At 38.0% G+C, this 20,317-nt stretch overlaps 1 protein-coding gene across 4 annotated transcripts in view; it reads right to left on the bottom strand.

The window, feature by feature from the left end:
- Positions 1-20,317, bottom strand: part of AATF (apoptosis antagonizing transcription factor) — a 119,860-nt gene that overhangs the window by 74,988 nt on the left and 24,555 nt on the right. For all 4 annotated transcript variants that reach the window (XM_012445474.2, XM_012445476.2, XM_064378443.1 and 1 more), the window contains exons 5-7: positions 3,223-3,337; positions 1,216-1,417; positions 537-701 (exon numbers count right to left, since the gene is read on the bottom strand). In XM_012445474.2, the coding sequence (XP_012300897.2) occupies positions 537-701; positions 1,216-1,417; positions 3,223-3,337 (482 nt within the window). The remainder of the gene's footprint in view (positions 1-536; positions 702-1,215; positions 1,418-3,222; positions 3,338-20,317) is intronic.

The following is a 20,317-nucleotide window of genomic DNA, read 5'->3' as shown; positions in this document are numbered from 1 at the left end:
TATCAGTACTGGTAAAACCTGAGGAGTGAAATTTTCAGAGTAGAGAACTTTACTTTTCATTTTAAGTTGTTATAAACTAAAAAAGCATTAAGTATATATTTCTTCTATAATTAAAAACATTTAAATGTTTCCTTTAAACAAAAGAATTTGACTATTCCACTTCGGGACCCGTTCTAAAGTACCTAAATGGCAAACATTGAGCCTAAAGTAGACACTTGCTTCAATACTGACATTTCTACAGAAGTAGCTTTAAAATTGGATTTTGAAAATTGGATTATGACTGCTTCCACTACCAGACTCCTATATCAAACTCAAAATTAAGAGACAATGACACATAGGAGTTAACAGAAGCCCCATTTTTAAAAACTTTCTCCTCTAACATACACTCAAGTTTCTCTCAACAATCCAGCAAAGTAGTGTTGCTTTCCTTTCTCTCACTAACCTCTTATACAAACAGGTAACAGCTACAAGTGTGTCAGCTAATTAGCCTCATAGAAACTATTCCCCAGAATCACTCTGCATCACAGAGTTATTACCGGTTCTCCTGGAAAACTCTCTGGGACAGGCTGAGCTGCTGGTTCAAGTTTGCCAAGCACTCGATAGACAGAGCGCTTGGTCTGTGTCCTTCGAAGTAATCTCTCTTTGTCCATCAGAATATGATCGATCTGAGTCAAGATTGAGTGTTCAAAGGCACCAAAACCCTGCAACGACATTAAGCAGTGTCAGATAATGCAGAAATCAGTGCTGAAGGCAGCTACATTGGTTTCTCTATTTTTCTGTGTCACCAGAGAGACAATCATCTTTTCAGGAGAGACTTTCTGTAAAGGACTGAGTTTGTGAGTGGCTATAATTGTTCTTAAAAAAAAAGTTAGTCTTAAGCAGGTTATAAGACTATGTGCAGAGATTAACTTCTGATACTTTAATAATTATTGCTTTGAAATTCACTCCTTTAAAGTATTTTGTATTTTTGGCACTTGAACACTTATAAGGCCTCAATTTTAAGGATAAAACATTCTTTCTAATAAAGTTAAAATCCCAAGTCTGAATCGTATAAACCCCAGTGCCAGAAGTTTAGCAGATTTTGCTATAGCAATGAATGATTACCATTACAACATGACAACATCCATATAAATGAGCTGTGGTTCCAATTTTTTAAAACTGCTTCAGGTTGCCACAACCTAGCTTACACATACATGCATGCATACACACACTTGCCTTCCCTAGTTTTCCAGAAGCCAGCTTGGTTTTATCGTGCCATTTCTGAAGCGTGCGGTTCCTGAAGACTGTAAAGTCAGCAAAGCGCTTTGCCATGAAGCTGGGATAGCCATCCATCTCCAGCTTCCTCTTTGCAGGGACCCTTTTTCGATGCTGCTTCTTCTCTTCTACCAGCTCATCATCTTCACTAGAAATTTCCTCACTAGAAAACCAGTAAGAATACTACGGCCAATGTAAACAAACATTACTTAAATTTAAAAAACTGGGCTCACATAAAGGAGAGAGAATATTTAGGCCTCCTGTTCTGTCTCCATTTAAAATGACACCAAAGATATGAGGATAGCTTTTGCTGTTGAGAAGAATGTTCATAAGATCAATCAAAAACTAGTGTAACTTTTTTTTTGAGACAGTCTCTGTTGCCCAGTCTGGAGTGCAGTGGCACGATCTCGGCTCATGCAACCTCCATCTCTTGGGTTCAAGCAATTCTTGTGCCTCAGCCTCCTGAGTAGCTGGGATTACAGGCACAGCTGGGATTACAGCCTCAGCTGGGATTACATCTGTGCGCAATCATGCCCAACTAATTTTTTTTTGTATTTTAGTAAAGATGGGGTTTCACCATGGTGGCCAAACTGGTCTTGAACTCCTGGCCCCCAGTGATCCACCCGCCTGGGCCTCCCAAAGTGTTGGGATTACAGGCATGAGCCACCATGCCCAGCTTCATGTAACTTTTAAAATAAATATAAAAAGAACTAGTTTCAAAATATTTTTTAAAAGGTAAGCAAACAATCAAAATATGAGGTTTTAAAAGAATTATTAGAAATGTGTATAAACCAGGACTGTACTATTATAGAACAATCTTTAAAAATGAAGCATATAATCATATTTCTATGACCTCAATCCCCAGATCAATAAGGGAAATGTGTCTCTCTGTAACCAACTGTTTAGGAAAGATAAATAATATTAGTTGAAGCAAATAGAAGAGAAGCTGAATGTGAAGAAAACTCAAAGTGGTAGGCAACAGAATTAGTGCTAACTAACCTGCAATGCCATATATGCAACTGCCATGACAATGTAATACAACCTCCAACCATCTGCCAATTGTACTCACTGGATTACTAACCCCAACATACAATAGGTGCTCAATAAATGTGAGCTTCCTTTTTGCCCTCCTAACTAGTTCAGTAGAGAAAAAATAAAAGACAAGTCCAAGGAAAAAAAAGCAAGCAGGTATCTAGAGCAGGTGTAAACAAAGGGGGGAAAATCATTAAATGTAACAATTTCAGGGGGAAAAATGATTATTTTGCTGTTGTTTTCTGACATTTTTCCATCTTTCAAAATAATGGCTTTTATTCAAAGGAGATGGCTGGCTGTGACCAGTGATTCAAATCTATGATATGGGCACAGAAGGTTTAATAAACATTAATTAAGCATTAATATTTAAAATGTGCTTTTGGCCAGGTGAAGTGGCCCATGCTTATAATCTCAGCACTTTGGGAGGCTGAGGTAGGAGGATGGCTCAAGCCCAGCAGTTTAAGACAAGGTGGGGAAACACAGAAAGACCTGTCTCTACAAAAAGAAAACCAGCCAGGCATGGTGGCAAATGCCGGCAGTCCCAGCTACATAGGAGGCTGAGGCAGGAGGACTGCTTGAGCCCAGGAGTTTGAGGCTGCAGTGAGCTGTGATCACATCACTGCACTCCAGCCTGGATGACAGCGTAAGACCCCATCTCTAAAAAAGAAAGTGCTTTTATCTTCTAATTCCAATAGATCTAAAGAGAAGGCAAGCCTTTTGTCTAAGACCACAAAGCATATCAGATACAACTAAATACAAAAATCTAAAATCTAATCACCAACTATGTGCCATTCTGACCACCAGTTAAACATAAGAGACTCTATATTACTAACATTAATATCTGCCTGAAAAGAACTTGAATTTCTCTTTCATAAATGATGGGAAACTAACCCAAACGAAAAGAAAAAAAGCAACTCCATGGTTCTGTTCTCTTACCTTCCCGCATTGGGCTTTGTCCCATCTACGAGATAACTAGTGTCTGGGTACTGGAAAAGCAACTCTTCCTGAAGATCTACCAATGACCTCAATAATGCTTTAAGTGCCTTGTGACCTGGGAAATAAAGGACAGAGAATAGGACAATTAATTACCTACAATTCTCCAAAGTAGGTGATGCCTATAACTCATGACTCCTGAGAGTTCTGGATGTGGGGAGTGAAGGGGAGGCACAGGATACACACAGGAACTAAATACTCTGTGAAATATAGATTCCCAAATGGAAATAACAACATGCCTACCTCACAGGATTGTTGTGAGGAACAAGCAAGATCATGTGTGTAAGGTGCTTAGAAAAGTGTCTGCAAAAGAGTCCAATACATTGTCGGCTCTTAAATGTGTTAAGTTTCACAAACTCCTCCTCCATCTGTCATTATAACCATTCATTTGTTCTGCTGGTGTTGTTTCTTAGGTATGACCTCCTGGACTATTCCTTCTCCCAATCAACTCCTTGGGCACTTCCTTCTCTTCTCCTAAAGAGCGGGACTTTGTCTAGGAATCCCCGCCACCAACACCTTCCACCCTGCCCCCAGGAGATCTCATTTGCCTCTGGTTTGAGCTGCGACATCCTTCACTCCATCTCTCAACACATATCCCTATGGAAAGTTCCTGTTCACATATGAAAACCCAAGCTAATGACTTTCTATTTGCAGTACTGAATTGTATATTAAAAATGTGGGCATTGAGAATATATTCTCACCTGGTTCTCCTTGTAGCCAATAAGATGTATCTGTAATATAGCTGGTCAAGATTATGTATATAGTCTATGAGTAAAAACTTTTAGAATAAAAACTGGTCAGCTGGGTGCAGTGGCTCACACCTGTAATCCCAACACTTTGGGAAGCCGAGGCGGGTGGATCACGAGGTCAGGAGTTTGAGGCCAGCCTAGCTACCATGGTGAAACCTCATTTCCACTAAAAAAAAAAAAAATACAAAAGATTTAGCTGGGCGTGGTGGCGGGTAACTGTAATTCCAGCTACTAGTGGGGCTGAGGCTGGAGAATTGCTTGAACCTGGGAGGTAAAGGTTGCAGTGAGCTGAGATCGCGCCACTGCACTCTGGCCTGAGTGTCAGAGCAAGACTCTGTCTGAAAAACAAACAAACAACAACAAAAAACTGGTCTTCCAGGAGGACTGCTTGAGTCCAGGAGTTTCAACACCAGCCTCGGCAACATAGTGAGACCCCAGCTCTAACAATAACAACAATAAAATTAAAAAATTTAGCCAGGCATGGTGGCGCATACCTGTAGTTCCAGCTACTTATTGGAGGGATCCTGAGGTGGGAGGATTGCTTGAGCCCAGGAGGTTGAGGCTGCAGTGAGCAGTGATCACGTCATGGGACTCCAGCCTGGGCAAGAGTGAAGGCGAGACCCTGTCTCCAAAAAACACCACACATACAGAACAAACCTCATCCTCAGCCAGGCGCAAGGCTCGTGCCTGTAATCTCAGAACTTTGGAAGCTGGGTGCAGTGGCTCATGCCTGTAATCCCAGCACTCTGGGAGGCAGAGGTGTGGGGATCACCTGAGTTCAGGAGATCGAGACCAGCCTGGCCAACATGGCAAAACCCCATCTCTATTAAAAGCATAAAAATTAGCCAGATATGGTGGCGTGCGCCTGTAATCCCAGCTACTCGGGAGGCTGAGGCAGAAGAATCACTTGAACCTGGGAGGTGGAGGTTGCAGTGAGCTGAGATCATGCCACTGCACTACAGCCTGGGCAGCAGAGTGAGACTCCGTCTTAAAAACAAAAAAACTTTGGGAGGCCGGGATGGGATAATTGCTTGGGCACAGAAGTTTGAGTCCAGCCTGGTTAACCCAGTAAGACCCCAGCTCTACAATTTTTTTTTTTTAAACTAGCTGGGTATAGTGGTGTGTGCTGTAGTCCCAACTACTTGGGAGGCTGAGATGGGAGGATTGCTTGAGCTCAGGAGTTAGAAGTTACAGTGAACTGTGATCACGCCACTGCACTCCAGTTTGGACAACAGACTGAGACCCTGTCTCCAAAAAAACCCCCCAAAAAACAAAACTCATCCTCTGACAATAGAATTCTTACCTTCTCTATCAGAATAACTCTACTAAAGAGGCTAACTAGACACTGAGAGTCACCATTTATATTTTGAAAGCACTCAGACACCTCTCCTATAATCAAACTCTCCCAATTCCAGCAACTACTGGAAAACCCTCACGGGTTTTTCCACCACTCCTTCAGCATACTATGTCAGACACAGAACCTTTTTCTACCTAATACCTCTCCCTGTCTGAACCTCTGTGCATTGTTTAATGTGTTTTCATGGATCACTCACATTTGGGTGCTCTTATTCTAGATGTTTAATTGGTTGCTGAATTCTATGTTTTCCATTCTTACTGTCACTAATAATTGCCCATTTATCTCTGGCCATGCTTCTATCACTCTTTCCCTCTTTCACTTACGTAACTTTAGTCTCATAAGCATCCCTACTCCCATTCAACAATCCCGACATTCGATTTTATTTTACATTCCACACAAACTGTAGCCCACACAAACTTAAGTTAAATGATTTTTATGTCTTATTCTTTCTTTCCTGCTTCTGCTTCTACCCTGTCCAGCATGAGCAGCCTTCTCACTAGTTTATATCCCAACCTTTTACATCAGTAGGACACTAATACATGAGTTAGACAAGTTCTCCATGTATTTCATACTACAGCATTCTATTTCAACATGAGGCCTGAGAACCAACCTACCTGAGAAAGCCATCTCAGACTAGTCAGGAAGGAACTCAATGGTCCAATAACTACTTTGTATTCCTTCAAATAATCTGCATATAAAACCATATAAATATAACTTCCTTGTTTAAAATAAGATCTTTGATCACATCATTTCTAAATTCTGTAATCCTTTATAATATGCTTAATATGCATATCATACCACTTGGGAGAATTTGTAATACAGAACTATCACCTAAAAAACCCAAAATGCCTTTGTTCCAAACCAAGATCCTCAACCAGTTGCTCTCTATCTTAAGCAAAAACCAGGCTGGGCTCAGTGGCTCACACCTGTAATCCCAGCACCTTGGGAGGCCAAGGCGGGCAAATCACTTGAGGTCAGGAGTTCAAGACCAGCCTGGCCAACATGGTGAAACTCTGTCTCTACTAAAAATGCAAAAAAAATCAGCCAGGTGTGGTGGCACATGCCTGTAGTCTCAGCTACTTGGGAGGCTGAGGCAGAAGAATCACTTGAACCGGGAAGCGGAGGTTGCGATGAGCCGAGGTTATGCCACTGTACTCTAGCCTGGATGACAGAGTGAGACTCCATCTCAAAAAACATAAAAACAAAACCAAAAAAATCTAAGGCCTGATGTGGTGGCTTACACCTGTAATCATAGCACTCTGGGAGGCTGAGGTGGGCAAACTGCATGAGACCAGAAGTTCAAGACCAGTCCAGACAATGTAGGGAGACCCTGTCTCTACAAAAAAAAAAAACACACAAAAATTAGCCAGGCATAGCAGTACACACCAGTAGTCCCAGCTATTTGGGAGGCTGAGGTGGGAGGATCCCTCGATCCTGGGAGGTCGAGGTTTTAGTAAGCTGTGATCATGTCACACTGTACTTCAGCTTGGGTGATAGAACAAGACTCTGTTTCTAACAATAAAATTGTTTAAAATTAGAAAAACAAACAAACAAACACTAGGCCAGGCGTGGTGGCTCACGCCTGTAATCCCAGCACTTTGGTAGGCCAAGGCTGGCGGATCACCTGAGGTCGGGAGCTCGAGACCAGCCTGACCATCACGGAGAAACCCCGTCTCTACTAAAAATACAAAAAATTAGCCTGGTGTGGTGGCGCACACCTGTGATCCCAGCTACTCAGGAGGCTGAGGCAGGAGAATCACTTGAGCCTGGGAGGCAGAGGTTGTGGTGAACCGAGATTGCACCATTGCACTCCAGCCTGGGCAACAAGAGCAAAAAAATCTGTGTCAATAAATAAATAAATAACAAAAAAACACTAAAAAAAATTCCCAGATGGAACTTTGAAATTATTAGGCTAAGTGAAATAAACCAGTTGCAAAAGGAAAAACATTGTATAATTCCAATTACATGAGATACCTAAAATAGTTAAACTTATAGAGACAGAAAGTTGAATAGTAGTTACCAGCAGCTAGGAGAGGGGAAATGGGGAATTATTGTTTAATGGATACGGAGTTTCAGTTTGGGATCATGAAAAAGTTCTGGAGGTAGATGGTGGTGATGGTTGCACAACAATGTGAATGTCCTTAATGACAATGAACTGTCCATTTAAAATGATAAACTTTATGTCATGTCTATTGTACCACCATTATAAAAAAAAATTCCTGGGCTGGGTGTGGTGGCTCACACCTGTAATTTCAGCACTCTGGGAGGTTGAGGGCAGATCACGAGGTCAGGAGATCGAGACCATCCTGGCTAACACAGTGAAACCCCATCTCTACTAAAAATACAAAAATTAGCTGGGTGTGGTGGCGCACACCTGTAGTCCCAGCTACTCGGGATGCTGAGGCAGGAGAATCACTTGAACCCAGGAGGCAGAGGTTGCAATGAGCTGAGATCATGCCACTGCACTCTAGCCTGGGTGACAGAGTGAGACTCCATCTAAAGAAAAAAAAAAAAAAAAAGCATCTAAAAAAATCCCAAAACCATAGTATAATAAATAATCCCATCATCCCAGTTCATCTTTGTATAGAAGAGTCATCTATAATCCTTCAAACTGAGCCTACTCAAAAAGAACAGGAAAAAAACAATGAAATATTATTCAGACTTAAAAAGGAAGAAAATTCTGACATGCTGCAACATGGATAAACCTTGGGGACATTATGGTAAGTACAATAAGCCAGCTAGAAAGACACAAATACAGGCCAGGTGCGGTGGCTCATGCCTGTAATCCCAGCACTTTGGGAGGCCAAGGCGGGCAGATCACCTGAGGTCAGGATTTCGAGACCAGCCTGACCAACATGGAGAAAACCCCAACTCTACTAAAAATACAAAATTAGCAGGCGTGGTGGCGCATGCCTGTACTCCCAGCTACTTGGGAAGCTGAGGCAGGAGAATCGCTTGAATCCAGGAGGTGGAGGTTGTGGTGAGCCGAGATTATACCACAGCACTCCAGCCTGGGCAACAAGAGCAAAACTTCATCTCAAAAAAAAAAAAAAAAAAAAAGAAAAAAAAGATAAATACTATTTCCAATATATGAAGTACCTACAGTAGTCAAAATCACAGAGAAAAGCAGAATGGTGGTTACCAGGGTTGGAGAAAGGGGAAAATGGGGAGTTGTTTAATGGGTTGAGTTTCAGTTTTGCAAGATGAAAAAGTTCTGGAGATTGGTTGTACAACAATGTGAATATATTTAACACTACTAAACTGTACACTTAAAAATGGTAAGGATAGTAAATTTTGTTATGTTTTTACCACAGTGAAAAATTTAGGCTAGTTACCATGGCTCACACCTGTAAACCCAACACTTTGGGAGGCCAAAGGGGAGGTTCATTTGGGCCCAGGAGTTTGAGATCCACCTATACAACATAGTTGAGAAGTGAGACTGGGGCTGTACAAAAAAAAAAAAAAAAAAAAAAAAAAAAAACTCAGCCAGATGTGGTGGCACAGGCCTGTAGTTCCAGGTACTTGAGAGGCTGAGGTGGGAGGATCACTTGAGCCCAGCAGTTTGAGGCTGCAGTGACCCATGATCACGTCACTGCACTCAAGTCTGGGCAACAGAGCAAGACCCTGTCTCAAAAAAAAAAAAAAAAGAAAAAGAAAAGAAAAGAAAAAAATTAAAAGAAGAAGAAGAGCAAAGTATCTGGCACTTAATTCCTGTAAGTACCACGTGTCCACGATCTAAAAAATAAAATAAGAACTACACAGCGAATAAGCTGCAAAGCTGTCTATATTATTTATAGCTGCTTGTCCCGAACATGCAAGTCAGAATCTGACTCTAACATGTAGCATACCCAAGAATTATGAAAACAACCAATGAAAGACTACAACTTTTAAGGGCCACTTTCAAGTAGCTACACGAGTCTTTTTATTTTGTTCAAGTCAGTTTTTAAAAAATCCATTGCAGATATATTAGGCAGCATATCAATCCAACAAGAAAGCAGAGAGCCAGTATCAGTAAATCAAAGTGTGCCTTTCTGTTAATACTCTCTCATATGTTCTCATTTTATACACCCCTTCACCCAGTCAGAAAGTAGCCCTGAAGTATTTAGGCTCCATTCAGGGATAGCACTACCATGCATCAAAGTGTCAAGAGACCTACCAGAGATGAAATCTGCAATTCTGCGCTTCTAACCACCAAAAAAAAAAAAGTTTATCAAAGTAAATTTCACCAGCGGCCCAATATGTAGACAACTTCCTATAGAGAGATTTAGAAGACAGAACACGATTCTTATTTCTTTGCAATATTAGGGTGGCATTGCCTTCTAGTTGGCATGTAAAACCTGAGACAATGGGACAATCCTTTGCTGGAGGTGGTAGGCGTCCTCCAAACCAGAGCTGACAAGAGTGAGGAAAGACTCTTTCCTGGAGACTCAAATCCAACAGTGAATTCTTCTCAACCAAAACAAACAAACAAACCCATTTTTTTCTAAAAACCCTCTCTATTATTCATACAGGGCTGAATTATAGTTGTTCAACCCTGTGAATAATAAACAGAATGAATCAACAGTTTCTAACTCACCTCTAATTTTTCTCCCAATTATTACAAGAGTTAAAAGTTAAGAAAAGCAGCAAAGATTCATATACTTTCATCCCTCTTCCTCTTGGCACATGGCCACAAAACAAATGGATACTGTCAAGAATATATATGTTTATTTTACCCTACATGGTCCATTTCCAAAGGTCTTTCCCTTAAGAGGAGATTAAGAAGGACATATGCCTCATCATATTACCAAGATTCATCCTAAGCATCTGGCTTCCAGCTTTAGGAATAATTTTCAGTAGAGAATAAATGTAAATAGTACTTTACTGGGGGTTAGGAGCCCTGTATTTTAACCGACACTGCCACTAACTAGTCATGTTATGCTGAATGGACCAATTTAATCTCTTTGAGTCTCAATTTTCTCATTTATAAAATGTGGACAATCCTTTATAAAATGTGGATCAATTCTTGTTGATCTCACAGAAATAAGGTAAAAATAGTAACTGTGTTATTATATGTTAAGGTATTTTATAATTTTTAAAAATGCTGTAAAACGTATTTCTATGAAAAATCATCTTTCACATGGTAAAAATCTTAAGCTCTGCTTGTACTAGGATTGGACAGTATTCACAGACTCCTATATTAGATATTCATTTATATGCTACCCATATGCAAGCATTCTATATATAAAATGTCACCAATCTAAAAACCGTTTTCACCAACAGCTTTATTTTTTTCCCTGATTCATCTAGGCTGTCCAAAATGAAGAAAACTGTAAGCAGGGAATAAGTTTGAGCATGGACACACAGTTCATTAATTAGATTATAAACCAATAAGTACAATTTCTAGCAATGGGGTGAAGTGGGAACAGGAAGAGTGAGTGTATTAAGTAAATAAAGCTTACCTTACCAGTTTTCAAATATCTATATAGTTGTTTTTAAATAAATACGCAAACATTACAATTATTTATGTACAAGTACACACAAACTCCCACATTCATATTACCCCATATAAATACATTGATTTGGAATTTATAGATTACAAGAGCATTTTTTTTTCTCCTTCAAAAGTAACTCTAGAACTAGAGCTAAACTATAGGTCAAAATGACACACGATATATTGGTCTGAGAACAATACTTTTCATTCAAATCCACACAAGCCTGCCACTTGCACTAGTCATCCCCAGCAATTAATCCCCCAAGAAAGACGTTTGATTAAATCTTTTCAAGCAAATCCTTTGCTTTGCTTTTGTTAGTTCACTTCTTGTCAACATCTATTAAAATATGCCTTTAATTCTCCCACAATCTTAAAAAACACCGATTCCACTGTCTTCAACTTTAATCAACTGTATGGCCGGCATTTTTCATTTCATAATAATGTGCTGCTTGGAATTCAAGAGGCAGGCTCAGCATCAATCATCTGGTAAGAATTTTTCCACTGCAATAAATATGCAAATGAGGAGAGCCAGTCAGTCGTATTTCAGGCCCGACTTGCTAGTGTTTTAAAAAAGACACAAATTTATTAATTGCCGGTGGCCAGAGGAATCCTATTACTTTGGGCATTGATTACAAAGCTGTGTGAGTGATTATTGTGCAACTCGCGGGCTACCCAGGCATGAGGAAAAATTATTAAAGCAAGGCAGAGATTATCAACTCAGAATAACAATAAGCCTTAACATTTAGGCCCTAACTTCTTCAACAAAGAATTACGTGAAGGCTCCACTGTATCATAATTCCGAATTCTGTCAGTATTACTGTTTGGACTTGTTCTATATTCCCCAAGCAGAATGGCGTTACCAGTAAGAGACAGGACTGCAGGTTACAAATTCCTTAACATCAACCATTTGGATAAGTTACTATCATTTCCAACATATGCCCAAGTAGAATTTTTACATATCCATGTGTGTATACACATATACAGTTATGTGTGTATATATATTCAGATTTAGATAAAAGTGTGTGCTACTATGAGGACCATGGTTTTAACTGGAATAGTGTGAGGACTTCTGCCCCAGTATATTGGTGAGTTCTGTGGAATAAAAGTAGAATTTTTTTTACTGGTACAAAATAACCAGAAGGCAACTTTTCCAAAGCAGAGCATAGAGACTTATGCTACAAAATCAAGATGGTTAAGTCAAAAGCAGACGTGGGTTTTCAGATCTCAGTGGGCACCACAGTAAAGGCATGCGATCTGCGGAGGAGTCTACAGAGGAAACAACTTGATAGGCTAATTCTGAATGCAAAGTGTTTTTGTGAGAAACATTCAACCCAAGATACAGTAAATCAAATAAGAAAGAGGACTCCGTGGACAAAACTTGCTTTTTTTCTCTTAAGAGAATGATGTGGGGAATTGGGGGAGTAAGTAGAAGTTGAAATAAGAGAGAGATGAAGAGACATATGATAAAATATATGTTGGGTGAGCCTCCTCACAGAAAGAAGCAAAAAGAAAAAAAGAAAAAAATTCTTACCATTTTACATTACTGCCACACTAAGTAACATGATAGATAGTGTGCATTTGAGTTCTGTGGAGGGACAACCCACTCAAGCTGTAATTTCTGACCAGGCATGAATTTATAAGGAAGGGAAAAGAACTGCAGAATTTCTTAGGTTTCCCTGAATACTCTCTCAAATACCTTGATGAAGTGTGTCAATAAATCCTTAAAAAGCCCTATAGGACACAACAATCTAGCTGATCAATGTACTTTCTGAAATCTACTATAGTTACCTTCCACTTCACAGTTCCTAGACAACCTCCATCACTGCTGAGGACTTTGCCAAAAAGGAAAATTTACTCCCTTTAAACAGAAAAGAGTAAATGTTCAGAATATGAGGTACTTAAAAACCAAGTTTATTTACAAGTACTGTAATTGTTTAAACTGTCTTACTGCAGTTACCCAGGGAGAGTGAGGATACTTTCATTTTTATTTGATATACTTTTGAACTGTGTGAATATTTTATAAGCATATATTACTTTTATAATTTAAAATGTTATTAAAACTTAAAAAACTGTGAAGAAAGGAGACTTATTAAAAATAACATTAGAACCACAATCCAAGTAACCTCCTCTGATTTTTAAGAAGTCTGACTCTTTCATATCACAACGTCTTTAAAAAAAACAGCCTCTGCTGTGGTGAAATTGTCTCTAACCAAATGCCCAGATTCCCTCTATAGTATGGATCTAGAAAAAACTGATGAAAATGGAGATTCAGAAAATACCTTTCTAATTCTGCATTGGGATCCAATGCAGAATTAATCACTCGTCTCTCAGGATCCTTCATATCGTTACAAGACTTACCATTTTGTACTCTGAGTCTGAAAGCTGCTTCAGGGCAGCCTCAGCCTGTCACCCAGCATCCAACACATCACCTGGGCCATAAAAGGTATTCTACAAACGTTTTCTTCATCTCAGAGAGATGCTGCCTAAGTCGTATGGCAGAATATGATTACACGACCGTTTCCAAATCTAAATGCTGACACGCAAATGAAATGTAGACTACATACTCCCTAACTTTAATATCAACTACGTATCTTCAACAAATTGACCTTTTGCTAAGCAAGTGGTCAAACAACATTTTATTTTAATATACCAACTATAAGACATACAGGCTACTCCTAAGTGTCTCAAAACCATTGTGCCAGACGGGAATTTAAAAACAAAACTAATGAACAACTTTTGCTAGGCACATTACTATGCATTCTCCTGAAAATTTAGTAATTACCATTACTTAAATTGAAAAACTGAGACTCAGAAAATGAAAGATTGTTTTGTGTTTCTTTTAAAATTAGTAAGACTAAGCGTTGTTTATTCTCCAACCCAAAATGAAACACGTTGAGAGGTTGTGTTTATGTAAAAACACTTAAATATGCTTTAAAAGTAGCTTCTCTATAACTACACCTTACTGTGAGCTCCTTGAGGGCAGAAACTGTTAACTACTCACTTGGGTATGTCTGGTGTTGGCAAATGGTAGATTCTATGTTACTGAATGAATAACTGAAAAATAAAATCCTAATCTTTCTTGGTATGTATTTTTTACACATAGATTTCACATCTTCAAAGAACTGTTATGTATAGTACTGTATTTATACATATAATCCTTTCAAGGAGAGGAAAACAAATACTGTGGCCCAAGAGCTATACCCTTAAAAGATTGTACTATTACTATTCAGATTAATAGTTAATACTTAGTTAGGACCTACTAAGCATCACACACTTACCTAAGCACTTAAAATATATTAACTTATTTAAATCCTCACGGCAATCCTTTGAAATAGATACTATTATTGAATCACCATTTTACAGATACAGAAAATGAAACATTACTATAAGCTTAAAAAACAATTGCACAGTTTTCACTTTCTAGATCAATGTACCCTTGAGGGTTATGTATCAAAACTATCTGGGAAACAGAGTGTAATGAAATTTTCAATTACTAAAAAAATGACAAAACTTCCTTCCCCAATACTATCACATGATAAAAAACACTAGTGAGAGTCTGTTAAAATGTCATGTCCAAATTTGATTCCCACACTTGAAAAAACAGTGGAGAAACTAAAGGAAGTCCACATCACGTGGATAGAAAGCAGGTCCAGTAAGGCAAGATAAAGCAATACTTGCTGAATTTGAAAGAAGAATGATAACAAATGGATTAATAGTCTCTAAAATTCAAATGCCCACGCATATCAGAGAAGATGCTTAGCCTTACTAAGAAAAATAATTTTTTAAATAAAAACTTAAAACAATGGGACATTTTTCTAATATTGCTTGATGCTGGCAAGAACTTGAGCAAGGGGCACTCTGTGTACACCACTGATGAGTTTAGTTAGCATGATATAGCCAGAAAGCAATCTGGCAAAATGTATCCAAGTTTTACAATGCATAGCTCCTGACCCTACTATTCTTCTAGAAACTAACCCTAAGGAAGTAATTTTAAAGCAAAGAGGTAGGTACAAAAATGTTATTTTCAGCATTGTTTAGAATGGTTTCTGCAAACATCTTAAGTGTCTATTTATAGGGGATTGCTTAAATTAATTTTAGTTTAGCCAGATAACCTTTAGTGCAGCTGTTGAAAAGACTAGGATAAAATGGAACTTGGCTTAAATAAACCAAACCATAAAAAACTTTTTGGGCTATTTATTCCTGAATTAAACCTTAGACTGGAGAAAGAAAAAACAAACTTTTTGGACTAAATGAAGTAATCTGAATATGAAGTACACATATAGTATTAGGAATATTTAGTTAGGTGAGATGATAGTGTTACTAAGAAACATCCTCCTTGGCAACAAAAGCCAAAATAGACAAATGGGACCTAATCAAACTCCACAGCTTCTGCACGGCGAAAGAAACAGTCAATAGAGTGAATCGGCAACCAACAGAATGGGAAAAAATTTTTGCAGCCTACCCGTCTGACAAAGGGCTGATATCCAGAATTTACAATGAGCTAAAACAGATTTACAAGAAAAAAACAAACAAGCCCATTCAAAAATGGGCGAAGGATATGAACAGATACTTTACAAAAGAAGACATACATGAGGCCAACAAGCATATGAAAAAATGCTCATCATCACTGGTCATTAGGGAAATGCAAATCAAAACTACATTGAGATACCATCTCACGCCAGTTAGAATGGCAATCATTAAAAAATCTGGAGACAACAGATGCTGGAGAGGATGTGGAGAAATAGGAACACTTTTACGCTGTTGGTGGGAGTATAAATTAGTTCAACCATTGTGGAAGACAGTGTGGCGATTCCTCAAGGACCTAGAAATAGAAATTCCATTTGACCCAGCAATCCCATTACTGGGTATATATCCAAAGGATTATAAGTCGTTCTACTATAAGGACACATGCACACGAATGTTCATTGCAGCACAGTTTACAATAGCAAAGACCTGGAACCAACCCAAATGCCCATCGATGATAGACTGGACAGGAAAAATGTGGCACATATACACCATGGAATATTATGCAGCCATCAAAAACGATGAGTTCACGTCCTTTGTAGGGACATGGATGAACCTGGAAACCATCATTCTCAGCAAACTGACACAAGAACACAAAATCAAACATCGCATGTTCTCACTCATAGACGGGTATTGAACAATGGGAACACATGGACACAGGGAGGGGAGCACTATACACTGGGGTCTGTTGCGGGGGAGTCGGGGGGACAGCAGGGGGGTGGGGAGTTGGGGAGGGATAGCATGGGGAGAAATGCCAGATATAGGTGAAGGGAAGGAAGGCAGCAAATCACACTGCCACGTATGCACCTATGCAACAACCTTGCATGTTTTTCACATGTACCCCAAAACCTAAAATGCAATAAAAAAAAAAATAAAATAAATAAAAAAATAAAAATAAATAAATAAATAAAAGGATAATTGTCAAAGCATATTAGAAAATGATAATTACATAAGAAATGAAAACTATCTTACTAAATGGATTATCTTATAATTCATAAAAAGTTTCCAATATTTGTGGTACTTCATAAATAACCAACTTTAGAAGTTTAGAACTTATATTCTAGAAGTTGGGCTTGAACACTACTTTTGAGTATACCACTTACCAAAAACACACAACACGTGGGCAATGATTCTGAAAAAAAAAAAAAAAAAAAAAAAAGAAAGAAACATCCTCCTTTTTTAGAGCCACACACAGAAATATTGAGAGGCAAATGGCATGATTGTAATTTACTTTAAAATGCTTCAAAAAGAAAAAAAAAACAAATACAACAAATATGTTTTTTAAAGAAAGAAAAAGTAGGCCTACAGGCATTGACATGGGAAGATGTAAAGCATGATTTCATTTATGTTTTGAAAAAATTTTTATATTGACATAAGTATCTGGAAGATAGATAAATTGTTTAAAATGGTTGTCTCTAGAGGACACTTTTATGAGTAGGAAAAAGAATACTTTCACAATCTATGTTATATATTTCATTAAGCATTGTTTGGGGCGGAGAAGTAGACTCAGTATTATCTAAAAAAATAACATTTCACAACAAACAAGTTTTACTTTTATTATTTTTTTAAGGCAATTAAGATTAAATGAAGATCTTCAACACTACAAGAAGGTCTTCTGAGGTAGATGTAACTCCATAAAACCAAACAAGAAGAAACAGATTAAAATAAAAATAGGAGAATTACAGTGGCATTAAGGTTGACTGACAAGGAGATCATCCATCCCTAGAACCAGTTCAGAATTTTCCCTGTTTGATTCACAAAAGAAATAGCAAGGACCAATAAATGTAAGGGGGCAAGGTGTTTGTCTTCATTAAACATTGGGAAATGTAAATTAAAATAACAGACACCATTTCCCAGATACCAGTTGTCAAAGTGACAAGATGAAACAAAATTATTATATCCAATGTTGACGAGAATAAGAAAAACTGACAATCATATGAAAAGGTGAAAATCTACAAATACAACTTTCTGGAGGGCAATTTGGTCGTATAGATAAAAAGTCTTAAAATTTTGCATATTCTTAGAAAATGTACTAATTCCACATTTAGAAATTTACTTTATGTAACAAAGTAAGCATGCATATGAGTAAAGATTTAGTAATAATTATGTTTATTACATTATTTACATAAGTGAAAACCTGTAAACAATTCAAATGTCCAACAATAAAGAACTGGTTGAACTATCCACACAATGGAAACTCTATGCTATCATTAAAAAGAATGCTATAGAATAATATTTGAGCATGGGGAAAAATATTCGTGATCTCTGTTAAATAGAAAAAAATAGATAGCTAAACAAATTACAGAATAGGGTGCCATTTTTGTTCTAAGTACATACCCATCGAGAAAAAAAACCAGTGGTGGAAAAGATATTTACCATATACCAAGATATTAAAAAAAGAGAAAAAACAAAAAAACTCTTAGCTGCTAGGATTAGGGAAGAAATATTTCCTTAATTTTGCTTGGCTATTTTCTTTTTTTGAGACAGAGCCTTGCTCTGTCGCCCAGGCTAAAGGGCTAAATTGCTCAAGCAATTCTCCTGCCTCAGCCTCCCGAGTAGCTAGGATTACAGGTGCATCCACCTGACTAATTTCTGTATTTTCAGTAGAGACAGGGTTTCACCATGTTGGCCAGGCTGGTCTCAAACTCTTACCTCTGGTGATCTACCCGCCTTGGCCTCCCTTGGCCTCCCAAAGCGCTGGGATTACAGGCATGAGCCACCATGCCCAGCCTGCTTGGCTATTTTCTAAATTTTATACAATGAATACATATTACACATTTATAATTTATCATAAGAAAAAATCCATTATTTATCACCTAAAAAAGGTCTTATCTACCTAGAGAAGGACTAGATCAGCTGATCTCCTGAAAGTCTACCTTTTACTGAATAAAACAGCATGCAGCAAACAGTGTCTTTAGAAAAACTGAAGGACATGTCTACTTCTTGTGCTCTAAACCTCTGCCCTACAACAAATTCATCTCCATATTTCTCCTGCCTTCATTCCTTTAAGCTGTGACATTTATTCCGTATCTATGGTTACTCATACTTTTCTTTGAAAAGGAGAGAAAACCCTCAGATAAAAGAGTCAAGTTAAACCAGATGCACAGTGACTGGGCAGTGCGGCCAACACAACGTTTGGGAGACAGAGTTGACCTCAGTTTCTACACTGGCTTTGCCTCTCACCAGTCGTGTGACCAAAAGAAGTTATCTAATCTCTCTAAGCCTTGATTTCCTCATCTGTACAACACAGTTACTAGAGTCTACTGCACAGGCTGTTGTGAGAACTAAATGAGATGTTTGTATAGGCTCAGTACAGTACACGGGAGGTGGTGCACAATTAACAAATGGGAACTCTTTTGCTATTTTTGTGTATACTGGCATCTAGCATTGTATTTGCACAATAAAAATACCAAGACAGAAGAAAATTAATCCCTATTCTCAAAATGTCATCTTTTTATTTTTAATTTCTTTTTACTCATGTTCTTCTATTTTGTGCATCTTACTGGGGACACCAGAAATGCTTTTTAACTTGTCAAGTTAGAATGTCTCTGCCCTTACCCTCAACTCTCACCACTGTTGACATCTATGTAGCATATACTATTCCTCATCTTTACGATGTAATCCTTAAGAGATTGTTTGAGCAGCTTCTCTGCTTGTAAACATTTTCCTTGTATGAAACTGTGGGAAGAGCTGGTATGAATTTCTTAAAATAGTCGCCTTTTGGATTTTTTCAGAGGCAAATTTACTCAACTGTCCCAAGAAAAATAGGAACTGGTAGATTTGAGATTAAACATCAAGCAAAACAATCAATATTACATGAAAGGCATTTTAAATTACCTAAGAACACAAGCTAAAGTTAAGTGTGTCCACGTACAGCAAACTTTCAAAGCAGGTCATATGAGCAAACTTATTTGGGGACAGGTTACAAATATAACAATTATAATATTATAATAATCAAGAGATAATTTTATGTCTTAAGGTATCGTGACATACAGACTTTCTCTAAGACAGTTCTTTTTTTTAAGAGGCAGGGTCTTGCTCTGCTGCCTGGGCTGGAGTACAGCTGCACCATTATTGCTCACTCCAACTTCAAATTCCTGGATTCAAGTAATCCTCTCACCTCAGCCTCCCAAGTAGCTAGGACTACAGATGCTTGTGTGCCACCCTGTCTGCCAGAAAATTCAAAAGTAACATTACAGCCTATGTTATGTTTTTTTTTCTCACCCCACCATCCCCAACCTCCTCTCCTTGTCAAACTGTCATTAAAATTTCACAGAAGAAAACATAAATGGAGGAAAATACATACATATTAACAACAATTTCTAGACATGTAGAAAACATATACATGTATATATATTGTTAGTAATGTTTCCTCTGAGAAGTAGATGTGGGAATTTGGAAAACGAGGAGAGCTTTTACTTTTTCCTTTATATACATCTATACTATTTACACTTTTTTCACAGTGAAGATGTACTGCGGTATACACATTTTAACATAATTAATAGAAGAACATATGGACCAATTAAACTAAGTACCATAAAACCCTTAGCAACTTTCATAAATACCAGGGGGAAAAAAAGTCTCCATTATTTTCAAAAATGCTTTGCAGCTTCTAGTGATACTTATAGAGACAGACTAGCTAGTATTAGGAAATATATTATGAATAGATAAGCATTAGTGATGGTTAAAACTAGAAAGGAGGAACCTGCTGAACCACTGATCTGATTTCATGTTTCCAACTGCTTTTTACACTCTCTTACACATCAAAATGAAGACCACCACTGGCTTAGACAAAGGCTTTCAAAAGAAACGATAGCAACCCGAATGCTCTTGAAAAGTCATTTCATGCAAAAGCAACTGAACAGGAATATTACAAAACAGGTGTTTGACATAAGCATAGGATTATGCTTGTCTCCATTTCTGAGATTATTTGGG

The sequence above is a fragment of the Aotus nancymaae genome, unplaced genomic scaffold (assembly GCF_030222135.1).
Source record: "Aotus nancymaae isolate 86718 unplaced genomic scaffold, 86718_ANA_hifiasm-v0.15.2.pri h1tg000018l, whole genome shotgun sequence".
Taxonomy (NCBI): Eukaryota; Metazoa; Chordata; class Mammalia; order Primates; family Aotidae; genus Aotus; species Aotus nancymaae.
The sequence above is the reverse complement of the archived record's forward strand: the minus strand, read 5'-3'. Positions and strand labels throughout refer to the sequence as shown.